The sequence below is a fragment of the Protomyctophum parallelum genome (assembly GCF_964188405.1).
Source record: "Protomyctophum parallelum genome assembly, chromosome: 6".
Taxonomy (NCBI): domain Eukaryota; kingdom Metazoa; phylum Chordata; class Actinopteri; order Myctophiformes; family Myctophidae; genus Protomyctophum; species Protomyctophum parallelum.
Genome location: NC_139701.1, coordinates 23,824,507 through 23,846,090, shown reverse-complemented (window position 1 = coordinate 23,846,090; position 21,584 = coordinate 23,824,507). Strand labels below are relative to the sequence as shown.

Sequence of the window (21,584 nt, the reverse complement as noted above, 5' to 3'; positions counted from 1 at the left end):
CATCACCGCACAGGTACCCTACGGGTCAGCCCGGTTCGGATTGGGCTGACCCAGGGGGTTCCGAGAGGGGCTACTTTCTTTCATGACATGAAATGCAGCTCAAAGTGCTTTACAGAGCAATGGAGAAAGAAAGAAAAACCAAGGCATAAAACATTAAAAATAATAGCAGTAATGCAATACAGTGAGGACATGAATAACAAAAAAATGTAAAGGTCAATTAAAAGCAAGAGTGTAGACTAATGCATGTCAAACTGGGGGGCTCCTTGAAAATGAACGTGTTGAGAATTACTGCGAGAGCCGTAAAAAATCTTCTCTTATGGGGGTCCCTGGAATATCTTTTCAAATGGGGGTTCATGGGCTAATTAATGTCAATTTGGGGGTCCTTGACATGAAAAAGTTTGGGATCACTGCTATAGATGGATGCACGTGACATCATATACCTGGAAGTTATGCGGGAACGCCCACTGAGTGGCAAAAAACTACTTTCTGGCCTTGACAGCCCATTCATCCAAACAGAAAAGTCCTGCCTGATTGCATTAAACAATGTTATATAAACTCACCAACATTGCAGCTGTACGAAAAGCTTGAATTATCCTCTTTCTATCTGAAAAGTTTTTGTTTCATGAAAATCCACCATAGAAACGTTATGAGCTACTTTCTGTCAATAAATGCCCTGCATTGCAGTGTCAGAGTTTGGAATTGCTTGTTTTCAATAACACAACATTTTGCTGCCTCCTGCATTATGTGACATTTAGTAACAGGTGGTACGCAAGAAGTTTGAGTGATGAGCCCTTCCAAACTCCAACACTCCATGCTGCTCAATGTTTTGCCAGTTGCCACTCAGTCTAGATGAGGGGGGCGTGTCCTGATGGGAAAATCATGCATGTGCATACTCTCTATAAGCGCTCAAACTTCATCTCATCTCATCATCATCTCCTTACACCCCCCCCCCCTCTTCTGTTTTTATTGACCAATGGAAGTGCACCACGGGCGCAGGTCCGCATGGTGGCAGTGTTTTCCCATGTTGGTTTCCAGATAACTTTGCAGCATCAATATCCTCGCCTGATTCGACCTTTCCATCCCAATTAGGCCTATGGGCATGCACCATGCATATATATATATATATATATATATATATATATATATATATATATATATATATATATATATAGGTCGTAGCCTGTCGCCAGCAGGCAGAGTGAATCTGAGCGATTCAATTTCAAAGGCTCTGGGGAATCTGGCTCAAGTTTCTGCGTGCGCGCAGTAGGCTACGTTCCGTCGTCACCGAAAATAGCCGATCTACAAGCTCACAACGGCAGCTTGTAGCTGCGCCGTATACCCCTACTACTACTGTCTACTACCGTCGCTTAACTCCTCCTAAACTCCGCTGGTTGTGCATGTGAGTACTATAGCACAGTGAGTGAGCACACTTCTCTTCTTGAATGAGTTGCTTATTGCTGTGGATGTGATGTAACTGTTGCTGTACATTTTTGGGAAAGCAGAGGTGAATACCAGTACCACTGTCCTGATCTGAGAGGTGAAAGTAGCCTGTGATGATGTAGTAGCCTATCTACTATTTATTTGCAGTTGTTTGCACATAGAACAAGAACTGTAGCTGTAATAAATAATTATAATTATAATACTAATAAATAATATGACATATTGCGCTTTTCATGGTACGAAACTGGCTTTACAAAAATACAATACAAAAGAATTGGAGCTATAGTACAGGCCTACATTATAATCTATACATCTCTTGGGTACAATTACTTACTTCATGCATTGATGTTGTAATTTATAAATTACCATTTTTTCCTTCTTTTTTTCATATAGTGCTGGCTTAAGTTTACATTACTACACATCACACACAGATTTATAACTCATATGTAAGCTGTTCTTTCTGTTTCTACAGTTCCTGCCAAGAGGGAATATAAAGTGTCAGGAACTCCCAGTGGAACTCGCAACCCATGCAACTGATTTCATTTGCTTCTGTTTAATCGAATACAACTGAGGCTGGCTCGTGAGGCTAGGGAGATGTCTGAGGAAATGCCGATGTGGACCTCTGACAGGTTAGCTGACAAGAAATACATTTCAAAGAGAAATCTAAGGAAGTATGAGGAAAAACAGCAAGTTGCTCATCTCATCCCAGACAGCACTTATAATGATGATGCCAACACACTCTGGGGCTGTAGTGACACTGGGATGATTTATCTGAACCCTCAAACACCCAAATGGACCCTTATGGACAAGTTTGCTGGCCTTTTATCAGGAGAAGAGAGTGAAGTTGGTCATAACCAAGACTGCAGCCGTCGAGATGAATGCACTCAATATATGAAAGTCAACAAAACACATGGACCAAGGAATGCATACTCAGACACTTTGCAGCAGAATGGAACCAACTGTGCCAAGGTCCAGAAGTTACAAATTGACGATACTGCCAGTCAGATGCTGTGGAATGTGAAAAACATAAATGCTGATGGACAAGGATGTTCTATAGATAGCGCTGTGAACATGGAATGCGATGGTAATGATCCTCTTATAAAGGATGTTTTATTGTTTGACGCCTGTGAGGACAGCAAGGTCCGTCGACTTTTTGAAGCTATGAAAAAACGTGGAGTTCAGACCGACGCAGAGAACCGTCCTTATAAATGTCCCCACTGCAGCTGGGCCTTTAAGAAGCTCTGCAACCTGCAGAGTCATTTAGAAACGCACAGCGGCTTAAAGCCGCATGTATGTGATGTGTGTGGAAAGGCTTATTCTCATCAAGGCACACTGCAGCAGCACAAGCGCCTGCACACGGGCGAGAGACCGTATCACTGCCCTTTCTGTGTCAAAACCTACATTTGGTCCTCTGACTACCGCAAGCACATCCGTACGCACACTGGAGAAAAGCCCTATGTGTGTGACACCTGTGGCAAGGACTTTGTGCGCTCCTCTGACTTGCGGAAGCATGAACGCAACATGCACGTCAACAACAAGCCCTTTCCTTGCACATACTGTGACAAGACCTTCAACAAACCCCTATCCCTGCAGCGACACGAGCGCAAACACCTCGGAGAAAGACCTTTCTGCTGCCCCGACTGTGGGAAAGCATTTGCCTTGGCAAGCCGCATGGCAGAGCACCAGAAGACACACAGAGGCATGCGTCCATATGTCTGCTCCGTGTGCGCCAAGAGTTTCACAAAGTCATCTAATCTTATCGAGCACGAGGCCATTCACACTGGCGTGCGGCCCTTTAAGTGTACACAGTGTGGGGTGTCCTTTGCCATGGCATCCCGTCTGGTGCGTCACCAGTATGTTCATACTGGTGAGAAGCCATTCAGCTGTACAGGTTGCAACATGAGCTTCACCCAAATCACCATGCTGAAGAAGCACCAGGAGCAGACCTGCGCTGGGAGAATCTTTGTCTGTACAGAGTGTGACAAATCTTTCCCATGTGTGTCCAAGCTTGCACAGCACACGCTGAGCCACAAGGACAAGAATTTGTGACTCTTTTTCAGGACAGGTACATTTATGTTGCAGCACCACTGTTCTCTGTAGCTATAGCAGTTATATAAATGTTCTCCTTTGACAAACAACATTGATTCTAAATGTTCTAATATGAGAGGTAATAATAAACATGAAATAAACATGGAGCGAGATATCCACGCTTTGGGGCGAGATATCCACGCTTTGGGGGGGAGCTATCCACGGCTTAGAAATTCTGGGGCGAGCCGTCGTTTTCGCGGGGGCGAGTTGGCAAAGGGGCGAGATGACCTGTTACCCTATAGAATTAATAGCAGATAGACTAACCGATGCCAAACATTTTGAGTCTGATGCCGATCACAATTTTAGAGTCCTATGACCACCAATTGCCGGCGTTTTGATTGATGAAAAATATATAAATAAATAATATTAAACCAAAACTAACTTTTTTAAACTAGTGGTTGATTTATTTAACCACTATTTAAAAAAGTAGCCAATCCACAAGCTCACAATGCATTGTGTGCAACACATTATGAGCTTGTAGATCTATTTTTGAAACATTAGAAAAGCTGACTTTTGGCTGCATACTACTGCATACAAGATACTGATAGTCTAATAATGGCCAATATATCGGACTCGCCGATATATCCTTCTGGCTCTAATTATATTTAAATTCTGTGAGAACATTTTTCATTTTTAGTAAAGTAAATCCATATACCTTTGAATCATTAACAAGAGTTTCCTTTCAAACATAGGCAAACATGATCAAGAGGTTTAACTCAAATGGAAACCAGCTTGTCATATGAAGCTGCTTTCAGAGAGTACAAGGCCATGGCTTATCAAGTGTATTCCCAGAATGTAAGTACAATATAAAAACAACTTCTTAATCCTTAGCTCACTTGTACTCTTGTATTACGCCAGACATATCTATACGAGTGTTTGTATGCATATTTTCTAAATAGTAGTAGTAGTAGTAGTAGTAGTAGTAGGCCTAGTAGTAGTGTTTGTTCAGTTACAAGGATGTTTATCATTATCATATTGACAAGCATGTGTGGTTGGTACTTTTTCCCAAACCATAATATTGAATAACTATAACGTGATCTAATATTCTGAGACAGCAACAACACATCATATGCTATTTGCATTTGGAGAATTTCTAAGTTATGTGTAATGATGTCAATAAAAAACAAGTGTTTACAAAATGTTAATTATTTTCAAAGTGAGAATGCTTTTCCTTTCTCGCTAAGGTCATTATTTGAAGAATATCTTAACTGCATAGCCTTTTGATTCTTCAAGGGTATGAAGTGAAACTGTTACACTATTCCACATTTTCAGTTGGCACCAACACCTGTCAGGGTGACACTTGCTCTATTTCATGCATTATATTAGTTTTGTGCCCCACCAACAATTTAGCAGCACATTGAGACATCAAGAAAGAAATTATACCAAAAGCATAGATATAGATATTGTGGATATATTTCAATTTAACTGTTCTGGTACTGGAAAACATTGGCACAATATAAACTGGCAATAAAAAAGCAACATGACATTTATAAGAAGCATCCAAATTTAAGCCCTATTTTATACATAAAGTGTCCTGTGTAAAAAATAACCTAATATCTACAAGCTCACATAATATCTATAAGCTCACAACAGTGCATAATGTACAACGACAAAAACATGCTAGCAGTCTTTCTTTCAGCGTGGTCATGTCAAACAACTACTGAGAAGGACAAGTATAAATTAGCACAACCTTTGCACTGGTTAACTACAGCATTTAGTTAGTTTATACAGCGCTTTTTTAAACTTCGTTGCTGGATTTAAGATAAAATGCCTGTGGCATTTTTTTCTGCCTAAATGCACTTCTCAGGCTTATGACTCTGCGTGACCTGTGTCTTCTGCTGCAAGCTGTGTTTTGTTCTGCTTTTAACTGTGTTTTGTACTGTTTTTAACCTGTACGGCGACCTTGAGTGCCCTGAAAGGTGCCTTATAAATAAAATGTATTATTATTATTCTCTACTTTAGGCTAGAAACGGTTTAATTTGGAACCAAGCCGTACTGGATTTATTCCAAGTTGTAAGATTAACTGATGCATAGTTCTTTACAATTGTTATATTTCATATGATACCCTGCAAAAGCCAGTGAAGTACTCACAAGTTTTAAAGTATCAATAAAAGTATCAATACTATACTTGTCCCGTACTCAAAATGTACAGTACAAAATAAGAAAACAAAAGTACAAAAGTATCGGCCTCAAACTTAACCCATTCTGACCGGGCACCCATTTTGGTGTTGGCATCATGTTATGCTTTAGCTATTGAAAAATAGCAGATCTACAAGCTCATATCGCGCCACCGAGTGGCGCGATAGGTCTTGTAGGCTTGTAGCTTGTAGCTTGTAGGTCTGCTATTTTTTGAAAAATCGAAGAACGACTGACATTTTTAGAATTTGATCTCAGGTCAGAATGGGTTCATCAGACCAGTGTGTGTCCGGCGGAAACCTCGTATGAATCTGATCTCAGGTCAGAATGGGTTAAAGTACCAAGTTATTCAAGAATGTCCCATTTCACAAGTTCAAAATTTATAAAATCCTGATCTACAGGTACACAGCTTGTAGATCTGTTATTTTCAAATGGACACAAGTTTTCAAATAATTGTAATGGAGTAAAAGTGCAACATTTGCCTCTGAGATGTAGTGGAGTAGAAGTAAAATGATTGAAAATAGGAAATACTCAAATTACCTCAAAATTGTGCAAAAAGTGCAGTACTTGAGTAAATGTACTTAGTTACTTTCCAACACTGGCAAAAACTCATCCCAGTGGTTCATACCCAGCCAGTCAACCTGCAGGAAAGCATTATTCCCTTGTGCATTATTATTATCAAATATAGGTGATTCATACATCTCTATTCCCTTCTATCTCCATCCATTTTAATATCACGCTGTCAGCAGTCAGGGAAACACACCACAGCTGTTTAACTCCCTCTGAGAATATGATTTACCAGCCCGTCCGCTGTATCTCAATAACCTACATACTTCTTGAGGGGAGTGTTGTGCAATTGAAAGGGCATCCAAAAAAAGAAACAGGCTGTTGGCATGGCGATGGTGTGTCATGAGGTCAGTAGGAGCGGTGTCAATGACCCTAGAAATGCACAAGAGAAATACTGTACAACTAGGGCCGTCACGACCAAATTATACTTGACGATCAATTGTCATGTAAACAATTGAGATTAATGATTTAATAATTTATTTGACTTTGAACATTGGAACATATAAATACCAAATATTTATGTATTTATGTATTTTCGCTGTTTTTCAACAGATACATTTGTACGTATGAATAATTGCGATTATCTCAAATAATTGTGACAGGCCTATGTACAACTACTAACAAATACTACAGTACGTTTTTACCTGGCATGCAGAATGGAGGCGCTGATATGGTGTCTACACCCCCGTTTGCCCTATTATGCAAAAAGAGAGAAAATAAATATTTATGACATCATATCACATTCACGATTAGAAAGATAATGCCATCAGTGACAGACTACTACACCACTTTTACTATGAAAACGTGCATTTCCCGTCAGTTAGTTAGTCCGTCACCCCCCCAGGCATGACCATATATGTGACATCAGGTGACATCATCAGGGATGGAGATCTCTGATGTCATCAATATTAAGCCCATATATGGAGATCCCTGATGTCATCAATATTGGCCAGCAACTCAAACCTCAAACCCTTAGATCTCCATATATGGAGCTGACCTGTTCTGACATTCCATTTGTTGATCCTTCCCCATCCATCCCTTGGATGTCTCCCTTTTGACTGATTCCTGTCCATTTAAACTAGACGGGCCTGTCCCAAAGTTATTAGTGCAGCCGCGCCCAGCAGGGCTATATATTAGGCTATGATATTGATGATATAACTAACATCAATATCCATGATCATAACAACCTGAACACAGCACACACACAGCACACAGCGCGCGCACACACACACACACACACACACACACACACACACACACACACACACACACACACACACACACACACACAGACAGACAGACAGACAGACAGACAGACAGACAGACAGACAGACAGACTGACTGACTGCAAAACATACTCTCCCGATGCCTTCATCCTGGTGGAGACAATAAGATCCCACATAATGCACACATGACAGAACAACCACTCCATCTCCTCTACAGTACTTGGAGTGCCATCACTGAGGTGAACAACAAATAATTCAATTTCAGTGTCAATAAATGAAATAAAGTGTCAATCATTGTGTTAAATTACTTAAAAATGTAATTTGTACAATATATAAAACATGCCACACAATTGACCCTGAATGAGGTCCTTGATTGTTGTACATTGATCATGTATTTTTGATAGGGACCCAGGCTTATTATTGAGAACCACGTCATATGGTTCATGGACGTTTGTGAAGAGACATGCATCATTGAGATAGCATATGTTTTCAAATGGGGGTCCGCAGGCTAATTAGTGTCAATTTGGGGGTCCTTGACATGAAAAACTTTGTGAACCACTGCTCTAACTCACCTGCATATTTTGAAAGGGGATTGACGACAGCAGGCGAAGTATGGGAGCCCATGGGTGGGGGAGGGGGGCAGTGGCCAGCAGCGGGCACTGACTCCTGAGAAAAGAAAATATGTCTTACGTCAACTAAGACAGAAAAGGTCAAATGAATAAAGTTGAGGAGAACATTAATACTGAAATCTCACTGAGTTCTCATTTTGGACATCTTTGGACTTGAACCAGCCACTAAACCATCCTGTTTTGGTACTCTGCAAAACAAAAACCAAGGACACATTAAAACTTATGTAAGATAAAAGCATAACTGCTATAAAGTTGTAAACATGATTCACACACCTGTTTGGGAAGGGTATTGGCTGGCTGTGAACCCATGCCAAGCATAGACATTTCCTGTGTAATGGGCTGTTGACTGTGAACTCCATGACTGTGGTCAGTCTCTGCCATGGTGTTCAACTGACGCAAACAAAATATAAGAATGACACATACTGTACTGTATAGTGATGGGAGATTAATCGGCAAACATATCGGTATCGGACGATTTTAGTTGTTTTTAGATTAATTGGCATCGGTTCGATTAATTAATCAAACCGATTAATTAATTGGTCTGATTAATCGGTCTGTCTTTACAAATAAACATGCCCAAAGTAACAGCTTGAACAGATCTACAAGCTCACAATAATAAATATAAGGTATTTAAGTTAAATCTGACTTGCCTAAGCAGTGCAGATACCCTGTTACATGTATTTTTCAGAATGGAATATAATTATATAATTATAATTATAATTTTTCAATACAGAATGAGATCATATCGGTAATATCGGTTATCGGCCATAACAGCAATTAATTATATCGGATATCGATATCGGCCAAAATGTCTCATCGGCACATCCCTAGTACTGTATAGCCTATGTGGTGATGACACATTATGTAACTGAATATCTCAGCCTATCTGTGATTGCTAGATTAAACCAAAGTGCTAATTTATACCATTTGTCAGTACATAATACTCACCCTGGTTATTCCAGAACAAAACTGACCACCTGGTGAAACAAAGAATTTAAAGAATGAGTCATTCTTATATTGCACATACAGTCATCTATCTATCCCTATCTATCCCTATCAATAATACATTAATGTATAATTATATTAATTAACATTTTAAAATCTTGTTTTGTGCTATTATCTGTTGCTTACTCTCTGTTGTTGAAGGAGGGAGCCACTCCAAAGAAGAACGCAAAGCAGCAGATTTGACTTCAGCGTTATCTGTGTTGTGATAACTACTGTCTTGGCTACCGGCCATCACAAGTGTTGGAGGAGCAGAATCCACTGGCAGTGTAAGACTAGCCTGTGGTCTAGAGACAAAGGGACAGTGGAGTGTATCACAGTGAGCCCAGGGGTGGAAGAAGCACTCAGATTGTTTTATTAAGTAAAAGTAGCAATACCACAATGTAGAAATGCTCTGATACATTACCTGTATTCCTGAGTAAAATTACAAAAGCATACTAAAACTACCAAAGTAAATGTCAAGCCTTTTTTCTTTGTCAATGTACCAGCTCAGAATTCGCTAACTCTTCATATATTTACACTGCTTCTGTACTGTACTGTACTGTACTGTACTGTACTGTACTGTACTGTACTGTACTGTACTGTACTGTACTGTACTGTACTGTACTGTACTGTACTGTACTGTACTGTACTGTACTGTACTGTACTGATTGCTGTCTGCCTCAAATAAACAAATAAGGTAATAGTAAAAATACATTGCGCTGTGATGCGACCGGTTCTATAAGAACAAAATGGTGAATGCTAATCTAAATCTGCTAAGTAATAATAATAATTGTAGTGGAGTAAAAGGTAAAATATTTGCCTCTGAGGTGTAATGGAGTATAAAATATAGAAAAATTGAACTTTCCTCTTCTACCCCCGATTTAAACGCTGTTTCCTGAGCAAGTGCTGACATTTTTACGGTGTAAAGGTCTGACTGTTTTAATGGCATATTTTGACAATTAAGAGAAAGTACTGCAAAGCAGAATCACCGCAACACTCCAGATTAAACAAAAGGCTCTAGGTGCACGGCTCAACAATGTCATTTATTTTTTCCTGGCTGTTTTCTCAGTTTAATATTTTGACAATTGCCTAGTGTTGGCAGCGTTATCCACTGTACTGAGTGCAATCTTTCTTACGTCTGAGACTAAGAATTTAGTGTAATTGGAATGTAGTTAACAAATTAATCTTTGGCACAAATTGTACAGTATACCTCCAGTTCTCAGTTCCCCTGCTGCCCCATGCTGTAATTTCTTCTTGTTGTCCTGCAGCCTGGGCCCAGGGGTTATCTTCTTGTTGTCCTGCAGCCTGGGCCCAGGGGTTATCTTGTTGTCCTGCAGCCTGGGCCCAGGGGTTTTCTTCTTCCTCCGTTCCTCTGTAGTAAAGCAGCTCAGCTTTTGGACTCTTTACATCACTTCTTAGGTCATCTATGTCTGAGTCTGTAGTTAAAAAAGGGAAAGAAGGGAAAGGCCTCTATAATCTAGCCTAACCACAGCAGGAGGACTTGATAATAGTTCATCACCTGCAAGTGTGTGAAGCATAAGAAACTGCTTTCTGGTGTCAAGACCACCACATAATTATGCCTGATTTATACTTGGTTGTGTGCTGTGTCACCACACACCAGAAATAGCAGATCTACAAGCTCTGTGAGTTCTTGTAGATCTGCTGCACAGGCGCACAACTAAGTGTATCATAAGAAATAATGACCTGGGTCTTGAATATTACCTGAACACACTTTGCTCTCCCCGTGGACTAAAGCACTTCCCTCAGCAGGTGACTGGTATGTATCATTACAAGCATATCTCCCCATCTGAGCAAAATCACATGTTTAGCCATACTGTTTATGTGTGAGTGTAAATTATTACTTGAAAGCCAAACTAGGTTTTAAATAGAAGATTGACTATAATGAAGCACATTTTTTGTTTGAGTTGAGTAAGAGTAATCAACTACAACATTGCTGGACTGTATTACATCAACAACTGGCTGCCAAACACCTTAACCTAGATTTGGACATTTCTCATGAAAGATCAGTTTTCATCTTGGCATGAAATATCTCAGAGGAAAAATAGTGTAATGTGGACATGATGGTTTGTGGAATAAATGGAATGGTAGCCCTGACATTGTTACCTGTACGTCATGGTGCCTCAAGCGCAGCTGTTGCAGCCAGTTGGGGTCCTGTGCATCTCCACTGAGCTGTTGACCCTCACACTGTCTCAGTCTTTCTGCTAGCTGAGTAGAAACAAGCACAAAGAAAACAGCTTGTTTTAGTTGTTTTAGCATTAAGCCTGGTTTATACTTCATCGTATGATAGTGTTACATGCCAGAAATAGCCGATCAGGAGGTTGTGCTCTTGTAGATCGTCTATTTCTGGACCACAACACAGTTGTATGAGAATAATGTTAGGACCATACCTTAATAACCTCTCCACTAAGCACCAGAAACGGCTCCTGTTGTTGAAGAATTGCCTTTCCTACCACCTCACAGTAATGGAACGCCTGCGATACAAGCCCATAGTCCAGCAGTCTACTGGCATACAGGAATTTATACACCTGGCCACAATGTCAATATTAGTGTCAATCGTAAAAAGTTGATTTGGAGTATCAAAACCATGTACATAAATGTATATAATGTAGTAGACAAGATCTCTGTTGACCGTTGAATAGGGCGGAAAACACACGTTAAAGGGCCAATTAATATTTTGGTACAAAGATTACATATTTCCAACAGAGAAAAGTGTCAACACAGCATAAGCTTGAGTATGAGCTTATCTAGGTGTATGACACACGAGAATGCAATTAAAAAGACAAAAGCAATGGGAAATTAAATATAGATGGATGATATGAACTAGTAACTACCTGAAAGGATGGGATTGAAAATACATTTCCTCCAAGTGTCTGGCAATACTCAAACAACTCAGTGCACTGAATGGAAACGTTGCTGGCAAACTCAAAGAAAGGGAGCCTAAAGGAGAAATAGGATATGGAGTTCTCAGCTCAACTGTCAGGACAACTTTTGCCAGAAGCATAAAAAATGAGGTTGAGTGATGTTGACAATTGTATCTCACTCACATGTGGCTGCTGCCCAGCAACACAAGCCTTGCTGCTTTGTGTGTGAACACTCCAAAGAGAGTGCGGGCTGTCAGGTAGCACACATGTGCAGCATGTAGGAGGCCTCTTGAGGCTGGAAAAGACCAAAAAACACCACCTCTTGACCGTATTCAAATGGAAGCCATTTTGCGCTTCCATCATAGGATGTGTTGTTCAGACTGCTCATACCTAGTGTGTCTCCCATGGTGATGATGGCCTTCTGTTGGACTGCAAGTTCGCCTGACTCGTTGGAGAGCACAATAGCCAGATGGGGCTTCCAGTCACCCCATTTTTCATTACCACAGCACTGGGAACAAAATATCCAATCCAACAGATCAGCTACTAAACTACTAACACGTCTCAGTGGCAACATTTATTGCATAATGTAAACAATTACTTTCCATGTATTCTTTTAAACTATTTTTATTTTAATATTGTCAAAATAGTGTCATTGTAGTGTATACCACTGGTTTTTTGACTGTTAATCCAATAAAGTGGCAATAGAATAGATTTATCTTTTAGTTGTTTCTGTTGAGTAAGGATGGTGAAAAAACAAGAAAGTGCCAACCCGCCCTACATAGCACTTATTGGAAATTGCTATAGGGCTTAACCGAGTACACAAATCTTGAGAGCACACATCATCTTCTTTGGGATTTACCGTGGCTACCGTAGGGACTCTCCCTGAAAGCATCTGGAAGAGGGTCTGCAGGGGGTCACTGGCTGTTAGCTGGCTTGTAAACCTGCAAACAGAGCCACTGTGTCATGAAACAGTGACCAACAGAATCACAAGGCAACATTGTATGGGAACAGAAGAACGCTACTTTCACTATTTTCCATACAAAGAAATATATAAAGTATAGTACTGTAAGTGGTTAAAACTATGACCTCATCTGTATTTCAAACCTGTACGTCAAACCTTGCATAGAAATATCAATTCAAAAACATCCAGCACACAAAGTGAAGTCCCATTTTGTAAGCATGAAATAATACATTTTTAAATCACTACATTTTACTGTATGGTGTGGCAATGTCGGTGACTAGACTGCCCTGAATGCGTTCACACTACACTGCATACATACACTTGACTTGACATACAGTATGTTTCCCAGGCCACCTGCTAATGCGGTGTGAGTGATCATATCGCATAATGTCTTGAGAACCAATTGAGTGCATTCACACCGGTATTTAAAGCTGTATCCTGGGTGATCACATCACCCAGGCAAGGATACATTTTAATGGCAGGTCTGAACAGGGCATACTGCCTACGTCTTGTCAGTCCCCCACCCTTTAAATTCCCACAACTAGTCGCCCCTCTCGTGTGGCCCTGACATAAAGTATGTTCTGAGACATACTACTCAGGGTGGCAAAACAGCAAGTGAATGGATAGGGTTACATCATGAATAGCAAGCCATAGAGTAATGATGAATTGCATTTTTATAGCGCTTTTCCAAGTGCTCAAAGCGCTTTACAATGGTTCATTAGTTCATACATTGGGAGTTGAAGTGGCGAACCGTCGACGCCAGCGTCCTCACTTCCCACATCCCCATACCAATGGTGGCAAGCTCACACCAACCAACTCCCAAGGGGGGAACTGTTTGAAGATGGTAAACGTCTCCATTTGGCCAGCCTGAGTCGCCGACAGATAAGCATTCGTGTCGAAACAGCGCGTACGTGTGTTCACATGAACATGCCCCGTCCAACTGTCAGAGCTGGCTTTCAGGTGCCTGTGCCACGCAACCCCCGCGTTGGCCGCGATGCTTCCCCAAAGAAGAAGTGATGTCGACGGACGCAAGAGTAGCTGGCTACTATGGGTCTGAGTTGTTTTCCCCATGTGGGTGTGATGTATAGGTCTGATGCCTGCCTGGGGGCGGTGTGGAAAAGGGGAGGTGGAATGTTGCGCGGAAAACTGTGTCCCAGTATTAATCAGTGTCCGTCCCAACATGCATTTCACTGGTGACACTGGTGACATGTGATTTGCGGGGAGATGAGTTGTTTTTGACACAAATTAATTTAATTAAGAATGATTGTTAGAATGTTTGGTGTGTGCAATGCGGGGCAGATTTAGGTTGGAGGACAGGGCTGCGCGGCGCTAGGTTCCCTGAGTCTGTTTGTGCGTTGTGGAGTTGTGAGGAGGCGTTCTAGACGAGCAGCTGTCTTGCTCTGTGCTAGGGAAGGGACAGACTGACAGACAGACAGCGGTTCTTGAATTTAATAATGATATGATGGAATTTGTAAAGATTTTCTAATCCCTGAATAGTGTCAACCCAGAGAAGTGCTTCCTACAAAATAAACAACTTCTATCTCCATAGTTTCATACCAGGCCTTCCCAATACAAACTACAAATACATACATCGAGGTACATAAATGCATACTTTAAATACACGTATGCTTATACTGTCTGTGTATGTGTCTTTTTTCATTTGTTTTCATTGTTGTTGAATCCTGAACATTCAACTGTAAGCATAGTGTGTGGTGGACATTCTTCACACATTACTGGTCTTGTGTACTCTTATATGGGAACAGTACTCTGATTTCCTGCAGCTGTCATGTCTCAGATGACATGACAGCCTTTCTTACCTGTTCAACACAGTGGTATAAGACCTGTTGTCCATTTTGCTGGCCAGAAAGAGTGCATGGCCCCACAGACCACTATTCATGGCTGAATCTAGAGCCTCCTATGGAACCAGATGGGACACAACAAGAGAGCAAATGTCAGGGTGGGAGCGGGTCATGAGTCACGACAACACAATTTCTATGACCTATTAGAGTTAGGGAAGAATCAGCAATCAGAATCATGAAATTATCAGAATCGTCAACTCCGATAACTGACTTTGTATGTTTTCAAGCTCAATTCAAGTCATGTGTCCATGCTGCTAAAAAGATAACTTACTTACTACTTTTTTTAATGTTCAAATGTTATTAGGCAGACATGATTTATGCCCTTTTACTGTGTTCAGACCCAGAGGTTATACAATAGTTGAAAACATTTGCAAGCCTACCTTTTCCACATTGATCCAGAATCAGTAAGAATTATGAATGGAAATATTATGAATTCCTATCTCTAATCAGAGTGCAGTATAGCATTACTTTAAACAGCTTTTGGTGTCCCTATTTTGGACATTATAGGCAAAAAGAAAATCCAAACATGTTTTAATAATACACTTACCTATTTGAGCATAGGTAAGTGCTTTTTATTCTAGTGCTTGGGGCAACAGAGAAGAGGGATATGGTGAATATGGTGAAGTAACCTTTTTCCTCCCAGCCAGGAGCAGTTTAGTGTAGCTGTCCAGGTCTTTCTGTGAGCTCTCAGAGCTGAAGCTGCTGAGATGTCCTGTTAGCAGGTCCTCTTCCTTGTAAGGCTCTGGTTCAGGTGCCAGGTTCTCACTGAAATCAATGAGTGTGGGAGCATCTTGGACCCGGGATCCATCTGCCTGCGAGTTCTGCACCAGCAGCTCCGCGATATCCGAGCCAACTATCCGCTGATCCCATGGAAATAAAGTGATATCACTTTCAGACAGAATCACGATGTTAATTTTGACTGCTAGGTATTTCCCAGTGCACTGAGATGTACTGTACTTCGAGGTAATGTATATCACTTGGCATGACCCACTTACTCCATTCTGTCTGCACAGCAGTATCAGGAGATTCCACAAGAGAGCAGCAGCATTCCTGTCTGGAAGTTTGTCATCTCTCAAGCATGCTTCTGCCCTCTGGTGGGCAAACTCAATGGCATCTATTTTGTGCAAGTCTTCCCTTAAAGTGGGTGAAAAAAGAAACCATCGGCCAAGACACAAATGTAAAGAATGAAAAAAGAAAGTTGTTGGATGGTAGGGCCAGTGTCACCATTTTGGTTTTAAAATTCAGTTGTCAAACTACTGGATTTAAATAATAGAAAAGAAAGAAACAGACAGACAGACATTAAAACTGTTACGTACTTGAAGACAAATACTAAAGCAATACCTAGCTAATGGCCCAGGGAATGTTCTCATCTCCAGCTGTTCCTGTGTCTCTCCTAGAATGACCTGAGGAGAAATAACGGTACAGTAATCACAGTGACATAATCCTATTGCTCCAAGAAACGACATTTTCCTATAATTAAGTCTTTCGTACAGGTTGACAGTGTATTGAACATGCCTCTAGACTGTGGATCTCCAGCTGGCCTGGGGTTTCCTGTATGGAGATGCCTGGGCTGACCCGGATCAGCTGGCCTGCAGGCCCAAAGCTGACAACCGGATGAGGCACTGTGTACTTAAAAGGAACTGCCATCTGACGCACTGTCACAGCAGCATGGTCTGACAACAAAGAATAACAACACAAGTATCACTGTTAAATATCACCACAAACATATTTCGGCCAGGCCTTTCTTTCTTTGTATAACAGTGGATCAGTCTCAACTACGGCCCTTCTATAGCTAAATTCTCTTGTGTTAATTTATGTTGAGTGTTACAATTGACTCAGAGTTAAATTAACACTGGGGATTTTGTAGTGTGTCCACTGTCCACAGATACCACGGCTAATTGTACCGGATGATAATTGCATTCACACAGTGTCTGTGGGTCATTTTCTACTCTCAGAGTTTTTGGGGCGGCAGTAGATTAGTAAATACAGCAGTGTTCCTGAGCAAGACGCCAAACTGAAATGAAGAAATCTAAAGTATTTTGTACACCTGAGCTAAATCTATGCGATAGGTGTGTTGGTGGACTAAACATAGTACATTGTACACAGATCAAAGCATAAAAAGCACCAGCTCATGCCTTCGCCTTTGCTTGATCAATAAGGGAAAGCAAAAAAACAAAATTTTGGACCTTGGCCAGAACGTTGCGATAAAAACATATTTTATTAATTGAGCAAGTGAAGACAGTGTGCAGGTGTTTTTTGGTGTGTATGTGTGTGTGTGTGTGTATGTGTGTGTGTGTGTGTGTGTGTGTGTGTGTGTGTGTGTGTGTGTGTGTGTGTGTGTGTGTGTGTGTGTGTGAGCGTGCGTGCGTGCGTGCGTGCGTGCGTGCGTGCGTGCGTGCGTGCGTGCGTGCGTGCGTGCGTTCACCTGTATCAGATGAGTGATGGACTGGGTCACTATGCTCAGCTCCACTGATGTATTGACTGAGCTCACAGCTACTCGTAGACATCCCTGAGTTTTTGGAGCTTGCTAGGTTACCCGGAAAAAAAGAGGAGGCCTCTTCGTTGTCCTTGGAAGAACGGTCCTCAGATTCATTTACGTAAGACTGGGCCTTGGAGCTGTCTCTCTGCTGGTCATAGCTAAATGAAGAGATTATCAATATACAGGTTACCAGTTGGCTTAGCTCTGGTCCATAGCTCTAAATGCACTTCCACGGTTCGCATGAATGCAGACCAGCCTCTCCTCTTTAGCGTAAATAAAAAGTTCACCAAAACAAAGGCGGGTTGTGTCATTAGAAAGCCTACTTTGCTTAGTGGAAGTACTCTGAGCCCCCCACCACACGTATAAACGGTACTTTTTGGCCAGAAAGGGATTTTTTCCCACTTTCCCTTAAATTGGGTGAAAAAATAAACCATCAGCCAAGACACAAATGAAAAGAATAAAGAATGAAAAAATAGAGTTGTTAATGGTAGTGCCAGTGTCACCATTTTGGTTTTAAAATTCAGTTGTCAAACTACTGGATTTCTGGCGAGCCGCCCTGCATCCGAAACGGTCGAGAAATGACAGAGTTAACGTGTGGGGGTCCCCGGGGGGTTCCTGGAACATCGAGACCACCAGGAACGTGCCCAGGGGGCTGGCCCGGTTCAGGTGAGCCGCCCTGCGTCCGAAACGGTCGAGAAATGACAGAGTTACCAACCAAACTATTTTCGTGCTTGGACAGACAGACCCAGGGACACACATAGCTGTGTAATGGAGTGGTTGCACCACTCAAAAATGTGTGGGTGAGCGCTGAGCGGTATTGTGAGGGACTGACATGTACTGTTCTGTGTAGGCACGTCCAGGCTGCTCCTGCTCATATGATCTCTCGTGATGACCTGGGTCCGACCTCCACCAGTCCTGGGCAGCCCATTGGCCAGCATCTTCACAGACATAAATGACACAGAATCTTATAATCTGTTTTTTAGTATAGACTGTAGTATAGTATAGTACACCAATTAATAACAGTACCTTTGTGTCCATATTGGGCTGTGTAATAATCCTGGTCATAGTATCCATAATTCCCTTTGTAATCCCAGTAGCTGTGAGGTGGATAGTCATACCCATGCCTGAAAACGGAGGTGTACCAAACCAATTTACCAACTCTTGTCTGTGTAAATACACACATGTCACACACACACACACACACACACACGCACACACACACACACACACACACACACACACACAGACACACACACACACACACACACACACACACACACACACACACACAGAGAGAGAGCCTAAAATGAACCCATTCCCATTCTGGGAAAATAGGTATTTGGTGTAGAGTGAAAAAAAAGGAGGGGGCCTAATATAGCCCCTAGCCTGGGACAGGTCAACATAGCATAATATGGTTGAATTGGTTAGGCCAGCATTTCAATCCTGCATTTTAAAATCAGTTATTTTCCTAAGTATACTTTTAGCTCCAGTCACAGACTCAGAAGGCCTATCACTGCATCACTGAACTCACCTGGGCTGTGGTGTGGTCGTGGAGTGTGCTGATCGGCGGTAGTCATGTCCGTGTGTGATGTAAGAGGTGGCAGTGTGGTCTGCTGGTCTTGGTGAAGGGCTAGTGAAGTAGGCTCTGTGGCGAGCATCTGGATGCATCCATCCATGCCTGTCGTCTCCGGGGTCGGCTGACGGAGGATACTTCTGGTCACTGCCACGGTGGCCAGAACTCGAATGGTCCTCTCTGCTTCTCACTCTAAGGGACTGTGACGACTGTCGTCCACTTTCTGACCAGCTGTGACCTGAGGGGTCCATGATGGCAGCACTCCCTCGATCTCTTCATACACTCAGAAATCACTGTTTTTATTCCCCAAAGGAAAACAAGTTGAAAAAGGTTTGCTGTGTAGTGTAGGCATAGGCCTATTGTAAAAATAAATCATAGAAATCAATTTTTCTATAGGTTAATGATTTGAATTAATGTCTCAATTAAAACCAACATTGATACAGGTAAACATAAAAGTGATTTTCAAGATTTCCAACGCTAAATCACATATAGGCCTACTAGCAAAAAAACAAAGCAGGCTATAATCACCTCAACCTCGTCCGTATGTGATCTCACTCAGACTCAGTCAAAGTACAACTGTAACTTCCACATCACTTCACACGAAAACACAACATGAACTGAAGTGACCTGCATGATAACAGGGGATAAAGTTCAGGTGTAAGTGTTGCGTGACCTATCACACCAATTTGCAGTTGCAAATATGTGATATGAATAGGCCATGCTATAACTACATGGGAATTATGATGATCATAGACTACACAGCCAAACACTTTACATTAAACTATTTCTATACCGGTATGTAAATAATTTAATTTCTGACCTTCATCTTGGTTTAATATAGGCGTAATAACATAGTCCATGCACATTGGGACACGCCCTTTGACAGCTGCAGTCTGAGTCTCCGAAGGCTATACAAAATGAAATAACGTATTCTCAACTTCTACGAATTGATGTCATTTTCGATAAACAGCCATTTTTAAAATAGACTAGTCAGAAATCTGCTGGATTATACCGGGAAGAAAAAAACACTATGGATTGCGCCTTGCCACGTTGACGAGTAGTAGACCGTCAGAGTTTTCGTCATACACATGAGAGAGAGTAGGATGAAGTTAAGAGTTGGAGGATGGCTGGCTGGCTGATCTGCAGTCAGTTCGGCACTGTCTAGTGAGCTAATCTAGTGAGCTAATGTAAGACGTCCGGTGGACGATCTCTTCAAAATAAGAGTACCCTCTAGAGTATTGAAAAAAAGTTTAATTTGCACATTAAAACTACAAATTAAGCATTTAAATGATGCTAGAAGACACACATTATGTTTCTGTGTAAAAATAAGTAATTATAATAATAATAATAAAGTTATCTAAATGGATAAATGCTATTCACTGGAGTGCATGGACTTTATAAAGTGGACACTGGACAAAAGACGGCTCCGCGAGGCAACTATCTGGACATACCCACGCGTTCGGGGAGATGTCCTCTACCACACCCCACTCTCCGCTAAGCGGGAGAGGTGTAAAATTCACAGCAGCAGACCTTCTACTGGGGTCAATGCTCAGAAAAGTACCGTTTCCGGACCCAGAATGGACACTGGACAAAGAGTCCTCCGCGAGGCAACTATCTGGACATACCCACGCGTTCGGGGAGATGTCCTCTACCACACCCCACTCTCCGCTAAGCGGGAGAGGTGTAGCAGACCTTCTACTGGGGTCAACGCTCAAAAAAGTGCTGTGCCTTGGGGCATTGACATGAAATCACTGGCCTATAACATGCATGCATTTGCAAAGTAAAAGTAATACTAATTATTTTGGTAATTACTGGTGTTTAAACACTAATGTCTGCATGAATGACAATGGTAATGTCATTCACTATGTAGATGGTCCATTAACAGTAATAGTTTATTTTTACAGTGCTGTGTTTATACATTCCTGTTGTCCTGTCCTGTACTCCTCCAACCCATCTTTCTGGCTGGGCGGTGCCTCATCGGTATAGATGAGGTGACAACGATCGAGCGTTATATATATATAGTAGTGGCCCTCTCCATAGCATTACATTTATAAAAGAATAAAATAATACAGACCAGGCTTTGAAAGTTAGAAATAAATACCTTTTAATTAATCATTCAATCAATCAATTCAATGGAAAGAAAAAGGCATACAGTTTGCTTACGGTGTTTCTCATTCACTGTTACACAGAAGAAGAAGAAATCACTCTGCAAAATAATGATCATCACAATCAGAAATAAAACGCTCATTTAAAAGTTTCCAAATCCCTACAATATTTGTTTTTAAACATCACAATTTGTCTTAATGTGGACTGAGAAGCTACTTTAATAGTTTAGTAGTCACAGATTTGATCAATTTACTGCATGTGTGTGCGCATCTGTGTTAATACAGCAAACATTATTCAAACACATGCAAAACATGCAAAAACTACAAAGTCAATCAGTGCAAACATCACTCAAAAGTACAAAATGGTACTATAAGTGCACCTATAAGTGCATACATTACTCAAATGTATAAAAAGGTAAGACGTGCAATGTACCAAGTGCAAACGTTACTCAAAAGCTTAGGTACAACATGCAATGTACCTCAATGCAAACGTCACTCAAATGTATAATATGGTACAACATGCAATCTACCTAAGTGCACACATCACTCAAATGTATAAAAAGGTATAGGTCAAAGCATCACTGCAAACATAAAGTGCAAACATTGTACACACACACACACACACACACACACACAAACACACACACATAAATTG

The 21,584-nt window shown here is 41.3% G+C and overlaps 2 protein-coding genes across 10 annotated transcripts; one reads left to right on the top strand and one right to left on the bottom strand.

The window, feature by feature from the left end:
* Window positions 1–1,360: 1,360 nt before the first annotated feature.
* Window positions 1,361–9,333, top strand: znf648 (zinc finger protein 648). 6 transcript variants are annotated; one of them, XR_014569404.1, is made up of 4 exons: window positions 1,414–1,504; window positions 1,913–3,505; window positions 4,221–4,323; window positions 9,233–9,333. XR_014569404.1 is itself a non-coding variant. In XM_083767666.1 (3 exons), exon 2 carries the CDS (start codon window positions 2,035–2,037, stop codon window positions 3,487–3,489), a length of 1,455 nt encoding a protein of 484 aa, XP_083623792.1. In that variant the 5' UTR covers window positions 1,414–1,504; window positions 1,913–2,034; the 3' UTR covers window positions 3,490–3,505; window positions 4,221–4,635. The 6 variants fall into 6 exon arrangements, 4 of the variants coding, with proteins under 4 accessions (XP_083623791.1, XP_083623790.1, XP_083623792.1 ...); XR_014569405.1 differs by having other exon boundaries at window positions 1,913–4,323; XM_083767666.1 differs by lacking the exon at window positions 9,233–9,333 and having other exon boundaries at window positions 4,221–4,635.
* On the bottom strand, window positions 5,717–19,952 carry sec16b (SEC16 homolog B, endoplasmic reticulum export factor). Of its 4 annotated transcripts, XM_083767661.1 has the most exons (27): window positions 19,645–19,952; window positions 19,353–19,451; window positions 18,783–19,117; window positions 18,278–18,375; window positions 18,084–18,189; window positions 17,198–17,409; window positions 16,288–16,445; window positions 16,114–16,175; window positions 15,768–15,906; window positions 15,402–15,632; window positions 14,731–14,828; window positions 12,812–12,893; window positions 12,343–12,460; window positions 12,136–12,247; window positions 11,923–12,028; window positions 11,479–11,616; window positions 11,195–11,296; window positions 10,793–10,877; window positions 10,376–10,506; window positions 10,281–10,339; window positions 9,218–9,375; window positions 9,035–9,063; window positions 8,360–8,476; window positions 8,212–8,274; window positions 8,030–8,123; window positions 6,876–6,925; window positions 5,717–6,603 (listed from the first exon to the last, which is right to left on the bottom strand). In XM_083767661.1, exons 3-26 carry the CDS (start codon window positions 19,073–19,075, stop codon window positions 6,909–6,911), a joined length of 2,808 nt encoding a protein of 935 aa, XP_083623787.1. In that variant the 5' UTR covers window positions 19,076–19,117; window positions 19,353–19,451; window positions 19,645–19,952; the 3' UTR covers window positions 5,717–6,603; window positions 6,876–6,908. The 4 variants fall into 4 exon arrangements, with proteins under 4 accessions (XP_083623787.1, XP_083623785.1, XP_083623786.1 ...); XM_083767659.1 differs by having other exon boundaries at window positions 10,281–10,506; XM_083767660.1 differs by having other exon boundaries at window positions 10,281–10,506; window positions 19,837–19,944.
* Window positions 19,953–21,584: the final 1,632 nt, after the last annotated feature.